The 9,802-nt window shown below is 34.7% G+C and overlaps 1 protein-coding gene across 1 annotated transcript in view; it reads right to left on the bottom strand.

Annotated features, from left to right (window-relative positions):
* Nucleotides 1-9,802, bottom strand: part of Kank (KN motif and ankyrin repeat domain-containing protein 2 kank) — a 37,153-nt gene that overhangs the window by 7,448 nt on the left and 19,903 nt on the right. The window contains exons 8-10 of the mRNA XM_071586509.1: nt 8,546-9,370; nt 8,247-8,435; nt 2,551-2,680 (exon numbers count right to left, since the gene is read on the bottom strand). Of these exons, the coding sequence (XP_071442610.1) occupies nt 2,551-2,680; nt 8,247-8,435; nt 8,546-9,370 (1,144 nt within the window). The remainder of the gene's footprint in view (nt 1-2,550; nt 2,681-8,246; nt 8,436-8,545; nt 9,371-9,802) is intronic.

Genomic DNA, 9,802 nt, shown 5'->3' with positions numbered 1-9,802 from the left:
TAGAAATGGATTAAATAAAAAATATTGTGTGCCACATCTATTCTTGAAATTGCCAAAGCAAGCATACTACAATATTTGCAAGAGCTGACTATAATTGAGCATAGCATTTATGGTGACTTCAATGTTCAAAGAAATGTTATATTTTAGGCTTCCGTAAATTACCTCTTTTCGCTGAGTGTCATGAAAATACATGGCAAAAATATAGTTATGATGGCTTGCAAGAGGGGAGGATTAAGGATGAGAATAGTACACAATATATTACTCACATTATAGTACGTACATTTTCCAATCCTAAAAATATAATTATTCTATTACGTATCATCTAAGCAGAACAAAGTATGAAGTAAATTTGTCATGCTTGATGACAGTTTTCCCCTTTAACCAGCACCTTGGCTTTAAATTAAGAGAATTAAACCTTTGAGCCTTGAAAATTCATCTCATATCAAAAGATTCATACCGCAATGCCAAAAAAGAAATTCTAGAAAGGTTTTTAACACAAAATGACTTAACACTAATCACTGAAAAATATTTACTCTGAGGCTGGAGCAATGAATTGACTTTGAACTCTAATTACACTGGAATTATATAATATATCTTCATAGTGTATTGCAATCAAAAATTAAAAACCACAAACTGATGGAATATTTAAATAAAGAACCAAAAGAAATTGTTCCACACTTTTTAAACAATTAAAACAAATCTCCAACAGAAATAAGCCAAAATCATGTTAATTTCAAGTGTAGCACCATCAAGGCATGTTAAGAGGACCTTCACGGCCGTTTTTTTTTCACGTTTCACTAACTGAATTCGACTGCAAGGCCAAGTTAAATAAAGAAGGCATTTTACTTTCAAACAAAAACTGCAACCACAAATTGTCCAAAATACCCTCTTTAGCATAAATAGACCTACAAATTTCCCATCATTTCCCATTTTTAATTATAATATGCAATGAATTATTTGCTTTACCTGCATATCCTTCATAAGTTTTCATCTCTAATTGAGGAAGTAGAGAATTAAAATCAATTCTAATCTAATTTCAAGATTCACACACATTTTTAGGGAGCTTTCCTCTCCTCTTATCTAACCAACTGTGATTTATTTTCTCTCTCATTTTCTCAATTTTCTATTACCCTACCCATACCTTGAGCAAGCAATTCATTTGATAGAATTCCAAAGTTGAAAAGTTGAAAGAAATTAAGTTTTATGATGAGAATCATAGTGGAAGGTAAAAAAGACATGCATGACTTGATTATAGACTCGGAACAAAAGCAGGAAAAAAACATAAAATGAACAAATCGCTCTAAAGATAAGGCATAGTATTTTTCCATCTCATCAACAATCAAGAAGCATCACTCCTTTCAGAAAGGTTAACTTCATACCATATTCCATGACCCAAATTAAACTAAGATGAAATATGGGAAATTCAGCAGGCAGCTTTTGGGAAAAATCCAATAAAAGTTGATCATGAAACAGTCTTATTAAACTACAGAATCAACTATGTCAGGCATAATTACGTGGAATCTTAGTATCATTTTAAAAATTTTGAATGTAAGGAGCAAACATTTGTTATTAATTTTCATCACAACTGCCTTTTGAATTCCCTATAGTCACTCCTAGAGCATTGGAGTCAGAACATATGAACATCAAAAAAAGATAACTTGGTGAAAGGGTTGTATTTGGTCCTTCTTGATTTTAATTAATATGTGAAATTAAAGGTGTATCCCTTTCATGATTATTTCCCTAATATCTCTATGCATAGAAAAATTACTAATGACTTCCCAATTTCAGTCAAAATATGGTCAATGTTAAATCAAACCTGATAAGAGAACCATTAATACGGTAAGCTTCTCACAGCTGCACTCATTTTTGAGTGAACAGTAAAGACAGCAAGTTTAATTTCAATAAAACTGCCAGCCTCTAGGAATCAAAGCACATTCATCAAATGAAAAAGTTACTTAAAAATTAGCACACTAACAAAAATTAGTCTCCCCAGTCCTAAAATCGGTTAATTCATCTACTTATAATTTGGGGGACAAAATGCCCATTCCGCAAAGATGCATGCTATCAATATATTGCATCTAGCATGTGGGGCATTTATTCTTATTTCATGGAAAGCATTTGCCACTCAAAATAAATATGAAATTCCTTTAAATTTAAGCAGAGCACTATTTTCCATTATGCAATTTCATAAATATTACAGTAACTAGCAAAGTACGGTGAGCAGCGTAGCACTTATAAATAGAGTCATGCCACAAGAGCCTTAACACTTGAATTAGAGTAACTAATTAACATCCACACATTTATGCATTGTCAAGTGAACACCAAGGGCAACAAATATGTTTCAAAGATATTTTAAGCAGATTTTACTCATTCATCTTAGAAGAGAGAAGGAGAAAGAGAGAGAGGAAAATATGAGCTACTAATGTCACTTGATAGCAGGATACCAAAACCTACTGCTAGAAATCACAGAGTCGTGTAAGAGCTGTAAATAACGGAGATGTACAGGCATGCACCCAATCATGTGTGCTGTGACTGAGAGCACAAACTTACTGTAAACCACTCCTGCTGAATAATACCAGTTGCAGATTTTAGCTGTGCTTTAAGGTTACTTCTGGGTTGCTTTTGAAGCAAATCATTCACAACTTTTGAGGCAGCTTTCATTTCTTTACTGGGACTAGCTCTGTAAAATCAAAATTTAAGCATGCACTTTTTAATGCTTGAAATATCATGCAGAGGATCTCAAACAGATGTTCAAAACAAAGCAAATAAATGTCATCATGCCTGATATAGCATATACTCAAGCAATGTGGATGAATGCAACTATTTTTTTAAACCGCCAGCTGGGGTCTAAGGGCTTCTTTTTTATGAAGCACTATAGTTGATAAAATACCATAAAATAGTTTAAAGAGTCACAGCATAAGATATATAAAACAAAATTACCATATAAAAAACTGTAATGCTGCCAAAATGGGTTTATACTAGTTATCAATTTAACTTCCCTGAAAAGTTCTAACATTATTTTCTTGATGTCCATGGAACCTTATCTTTCATCAAATATCCTTAACAAATTGTTCTTGCATCTACTGCCATACATTATTTGGTGGCATGCAGGGATATGTAAGCAGGCATATAACAGGGTAAAGGGTTAGACATGAGCACTTCATTTCCTCATTACTTTCCATTGCTCCAACAATTTATTAATCCAAATGTACATTTAAAAATTCAGCCTTTACCATCTTATTCAAAAGTCATGGGTTCAACAACCATTGTATTCATCTTGACATGTTTTATTCAATAGATTAAAGACACATTAGTATTTAGTAGTACTTATTAATAAAATAGATGATCAAAGCCACAATGGGGAGTATAGACCATTTAAGACTAACATTAAATTTGGAAAAGAAAGAGTTGACTGGAACGACTGGGAGGCAAAAGAAGTCCTATTTGTACAAGAAACAAGAATGCAAAAGGGTGAATGCCATTGAAATTGAGAGAAGTACTTTGACGGTTGATCAGAAGGTGATGCGACTGTAAATAGCTGTCAGGGTGAAGGTTTGATTCAAAATGAGAGGGCAAATTTACCTGCAAGGAACACTTTATATAGTGGTGCGCCCTAGACAGCTCTGAATTTGCAAGAAAAATGAAAATTAGAATTAAAGGAATTGTCATTTTTCTTGTTATAAACCCATGAATGGCAAGATTAAAATCATGGAGGATGAACTGATGAGTTATAGACACAATTGAGAAAAGTTTTGTATTAGTGGGCAAATAATTATGTTCCATAAGTGGAGGCACAAATGACTGGGTTCGGGTCAGAAGGAATTCCTCTAAAAAAATAGTATGGCCCATGAGATTTTGGAGATTCGATTCCCATGTGCATGGCAATGGAGAAAGTTTGTTCGGTGGCAATGTAAATAGGTTTGCCTCATACATTGATTACACATAAATCTATTCAATTGCATACATGGAAAAGGAGTGACTCCTAGGGTCATTATTGTTTCCATTATATATGATCAAGGCATGATGCACGAGGATAGTGAAGGACATCTAGGTAATGAGAGGAGCTTGATTGTGGGAGACACCACAATTTGGTTATTTCCAAAGTAGATGGCCTTGGAGCAAGTGACCTTTGCAGAGAAGATTGGAGTGCAAAATAATGGAGAGTAAGAGTCAAGAGGCTGCAAGACAAAAACATAAGATGGCAGCATGGATACTGGCAACAGGAGCAGCGGAATATGAAATATATCAAAAATAGAAATGGGAATGATTCTTGGGGAAGTTTGAAAGGAACGATGAATTCACTCGAAGTGGAAAACAAGTGGATAGGAGAATGCTGGTGGAACGACTCAATGAGAGCAACAAAAGTGGCACACAATTTCAGCTGAGTGTCAGGAAGTTCAGAAGGTAGCATACATTATTTAAAAGTAAAAAATTAATAGGTGCAACATTAAGTTAGAAAGTTAAAGTTAGTTAAGTTAAAGTTAGAAAGGAAAAAATATGACTGGCATAGGCAGTACATTACGCATTCAATCCCTTCTCTGGGTCAATTAATAATTAATTTCCCCACGAAACCTCATAGTAGGCATGGATTTTCTCCACTAAATTACAGTAAATATAGCATTTAATAAATATACAACAATTTAATCATTTAAAATCGCTTTTGAATGTATTTCATATATCTGCAAATGGCACAGTATACAATGTTTAATATAATCATTATTGTATACTACACAGAAATTTTATTCGATGTAAATACAGTGAACACTAGAGACAACATTTCTCAGCAGCACATTTTCCTTGTTAACACCAATTCCTCCAGATCTGTGTCCTCACCCATTTAATAATTACAGTTAACAAAGTTCAGTGACTTTACTGATTCTCGTGCCACTGAACCACTTATAGAACATCTGCAAGCACTAAATACAATTCACAGCAACTAAGATCTATTAATCTATGAAATGGGTGGGTACTTAAAAGCCTCACTGAAAATAAACAAGCTCTTTGAAGTCATTTCAATGTTCCTGAATTAAAAAATCAGTCAAAAAAGGGTGTCTATACTTAAATTTGCTAATGCTGAATGCAGTCACAATTGCTGCCATGGAATAATATCAACCACCTCAAACTCCGAGGAGGATTAAGAATGCCAAATGGGATAACCTCTCACTGGTTACCTTAAAAAAATTCCATACCTGCAGTTTATCGGAGCTATCACAATCGACTGACCCCATAATCATTCCATTCCCTCCTAAGTGACCAAATATCAAATTAATATTCTGGGAATATACTTGGAAGGAATAGGTGTTATTTTTATTACCAGCTACGAGTAAAAATCCCAGATCATTCTTTATGATCGAAATACTAGGGGAGAGACAAATGAAAACTGTAAAAAAATAATAAACATTCAATTTCCCATGCTATTGGTCTGTAATTTGGCAGTATGGTTACCAATCCCTTCTCTAAAAAAAATGCTCAACAGGTCTGCCACGTATGGCAGACAAGGAAAATTCTACCGGAATATATTCATTCACAAAGGCTGTCCCGCTAGCATTATTTTGGTGATGAGGAATGGTGCCATTCCTCATCACCAAAACCCAATAATTTCCAGGAGCAGCCTTCTGGAAGATTATGCCGACACTCTTTTAGGATGAACGAGGCATTATCTTGGAACGATAGCTGCCATCACCAGTTGCTCATTTCCAGAATGTGGACAAATGATCTTAGTCTTGAAATCAGATCAAAACGATGTGGACGCCTGACTGCAGATGTCATTCTGCAACATAATAATGCTTGACCTCCCATTACCTCTGCCACTGTTGCAAGCATCAATGATCTTCACTTTGATACTCTTCCACAGCCACCTCACCCTCAGTGATTACAACATATTTGGGTCAATCAATCACGAAATAAAATTTTTTCCTGAGGAATCCGTATACTTTCTGTGGACTGGAGGAGGTGTGTTGAACATTAGGGAGACTTATGTCAAAAAATGATGCCCTTGTGTTCCACTTTTGTTCAATAAACCACACCCAAGAACTATTTATTTTAATTTGACTCACCTATGCAATATATCCTGAAAACTTCAGACCAACACACTTGTGGCAATAATCACCAGTTAATGGCTGAGTAACAACATTCATCAGGGAAGCTTCATTTAAATCTAATGTTCTACCAACTGAATGGTGTGGCAACACCAAAACAATTCAGCTGTAATATTCTTCAATACATCATCAACAACAATCAATTATGTGGATGAATATATTTTGATGGCATATGGGAAACTTAAAATATGCCAGGGAAAAATGGCATCATGTTGCAACATTACAATTAAAATTCAAACAACAAAACTAGGCCAATTTTTCTATGTTTAGCTCTTATTTATTTAAATAAAGACAGGATTGATTATTTATCTCGGCAATGGATAGAGATTCAATGAGATCATTCCGCTGACTGCCCATTGCCGATTTTTGTTCAAATATGCTACTGAATTAGTACAGACAACTTTAGGAGAAAATCAGTGAATTTTATTCAAATAAGTTTATTTCATATTCAATTTGAACCTACTTGCATGTCGGGGGTCTAATGTACAATATAGGGTTGCTAGAAGGCAATCATTAGTACACAGGCTATTGGTGATCAAGAGTCTGCAAAGATTAGAGGGGGAAATTTGTTATTGCCCAGTCAAAAGCCCCAGATAATCTGGATTTCATTTACTCTGGACAGCCCCTGGCCTTAAAAAACCTGGATTAGCGGTGGGTTTACTGTACTTCATTCCTTGTGACATTAAACTGTTTTTTGACAGAGTTAATTATTATGCAGGAATATTCATAACATGTATGTAACTTGATTAAAAGTTAATTCCATAATTTATTAAAATTTATTTCGATGGAAACAGATAATAGCTTCTAGGAATGTAAATTTTTCCTTTATATTTTACAATATAAGTATGTTGTACAATCAAAAAAGGTAAATTATTACTACCACGGTTGAGTCTAATGCAATCATTCTTCCTGATTCTGAGAAGTGATTGTACTAGGGTGGGGCGGGAAATTGAGAGCCCACTGTGGGAACCTACTCACAGCCGTGGTGGGCATTGCGGCTCAGGCCATGGATACCAGATCACTATTGTGTGGGCATGCCTGCATGCCTTTTATTTGACTGCAGTTTGTACCAAGCATTACGGCCACAAAGAACGAATGTGCCTTCTTTGTGCCTCAGGAATGGAATCAATTTTTAACAATTAAAGTACTCTTTCTGATATTGGGCTTTTATTCAAGGGATTGAAGAATAGAATGAACACAGCACTAATAAAAACAGTTTGAATGATATCTGAAAAGAAATATGATAAAAATCATCGAGTGGTGAGCTGTCTGAGTTATTATGTGAATTTCAGATATCAGGAAAAAACTTTAGGATTGAATTTATTTGTGAGTAAAGCTGTCCAGAACATTACAATTATGCATACATTTTGAGGACAGTGAAAATTTGATGTCTGGAAATAAAAGGTTTTCGCTCCTAATATAAAAGATTTAAACAAATCTCTGATTGAGCAAAACTACATTTTACTTGCTTGTTAGGCTCAAAAAAATGAGAAAAATCCCTATTCTGCCGAGGATCAAAATTTTTGCGTTCTTCTGAATAAGATGTAGATCATACATGTATTTCAACAAACCACAGAAAATGAAGTCTCAGAATGATCAGATATTATATTGACTGAAAAACACTTTGCACAAGTCATAACACCATGACAATAGTGCTTAAATTGTGAAATCACCAGTTACCATTATCTTTCTTTAGCGTATAATGGAAATCTGGTTTCAAAACACCAATTGTATCAATTCAGCAATATATTAAATGTGAAAACATTCATAACATGCATAATTTCACAATGAAATTAGCAATAATTGAAATAACTTTCAATAGATGCACATGAAAGGATAGTCAAATTGTTACAGGTATATGATTAAATTAGATAATACATGACATGCAATAAAATGCTAAGTATTGATACAGCAAATATTGTACATGATCTTAGAATCTGGAGATGATGCTTTGATTAGAATTAGGTAGGTAACAGCAAAATAATAAAAAATAAAATACAGAAAAATTTAGGATGTGTTATAGTATCAACAGGCATTAATATTTGATTACATTTGACTCAAGACAAGACTAATATAAGCTTTCATGCTCATATCCAAATTATGTACACATTTCTGTGATGATCCTTAAGTGGAACATGGGCAACTTACTTTTGTCTGATGGTAGGTCTGCTAACTAATGAATATTGGTACTTTTCATTTTGAATACTCCTGTGTAGGGAATCTTCTCCTTTTCCAATACTCTCATAAGACGTTTCTCCATATGTATCATTACCTGCACCACTCGAGGGTCTTCTCATTTCCATCATGAATTTTGATGAATCAGTTAAGTTTTCTGAGCTGAAAACAAATTATTATGGTAAAAAAATACCGATGAATTTCATGATAAAAGTTCTAAAACTATGCCAAGATAAAAATGCTACATTACTGAAATTAGGAGGCAAAATTACCTTCGACTCTCATTTTCATTTGAAAATGCAGTTTCAGATGAGAGAGAGGTGACGTTGACTTGGCACTCAGTGTAAGTATCTTGCCTCAGTAATGGAGCCTTTCTCTTTGGGGATTGGAGTGCTTCAGTCAGCTCTTCTTCAGGCACTGGAGACTCACCTCTGCTTGAGGAGATCAATTTTTCCATCACAATTGGCTCGTTCACAGTATCAATTAAAATACCTACATTTTCACTTAGTTCCGTTTTATCTTGAGAAACTAAGGACTCCAAAATGCACACGTTGATAGCAGCATCACTTGAAGAAACTAGGTCAAATGTATCTGTTGACTTGGAATGAGAGAGATAGCCATTCACTTCCTCAGAGGATTTAACTCCTAATGACAGTAAAGACACAGACATGCTATCTTTTTCACTAGTAAAGCTGCAAGATGAGGAAAAGTCCTTGCATACTGGTTTGGCAAACAACATCACTTCCCTAACTGAAGGCTTAGCCAATATACCCATGTCCCTTAAAACTTTTCCCTGAGTTTGAGTCTGACCATGAGCCAACTTTGCCTTTAATGTTTGAACCTCTTGACTTACTGCAATAAGAGCTCTTTGCAAGTTAGCCTGCACCTGAGCATCTCGCTTGACCAACTCTTTCTTCGAATTACCAATACCAGCGCCATTATTTGCATCTGTCTGTGACACACTGTCTCTTTTTTCTATTATTAGCAAGGGTTTCATGGGTGGTGAATCTAAAGCTTTCAGAAAAGATGATTTTCCAATATCAGGTAGACTAGGTTCCAAACTCCCATTGGTGGTTGTGGATACATCTTTCATTTTTCTGCAATTAAAAATATAGGTGTCAAGACTATTTAATTGATAAGCATTCTACTATTTTATTACACATTATGAATTTCTTCATATTTTCAGGGTTTTCATGTGATTCTGAAATCCTTTAAGCAGGATACACATTTTAAACAATTTTCAATGATTAGGCCTGTATATGTTTTTAAAACCGCAGATATAACATGAAATTGTCACCCTACTGAAGAAGAAAGGCCCCCTACTTTGTCGATACTTCACATGCTGTTTCACTTAATATTCAATGAACTCGATCCTCACCAACCAAGCCAACCTCCAGGTTGATTACAATGGTCTAATGGAGAGACAATATGAATATTCTCTACTACATAGACTTTCTCATGATGATAATGTCTTTGATGCAAACATTAATTCATTGTTGGTATGCACTGGTTTTTATCTGGGAAGGGAC

The sequence above is a fragment of the Hetaerina americana genome, unplaced genomic scaffold (genome assembly GCF_022747635.1).
Source record: "Hetaerina americana unplaced genomic scaffold, ioHetAmer1.1.p SCAF_23, whole genome shotgun sequence".
Classification (NCBI taxonomy): domain Eukaryota; kingdom Metazoa; phylum Arthropoda; class Insecta; order Odonata; family Calopterygidae; genus Hetaerina; species Hetaerina americana.
This window is presented reverse-complemented; position numbering and strand designations above follow the sequence as displayed.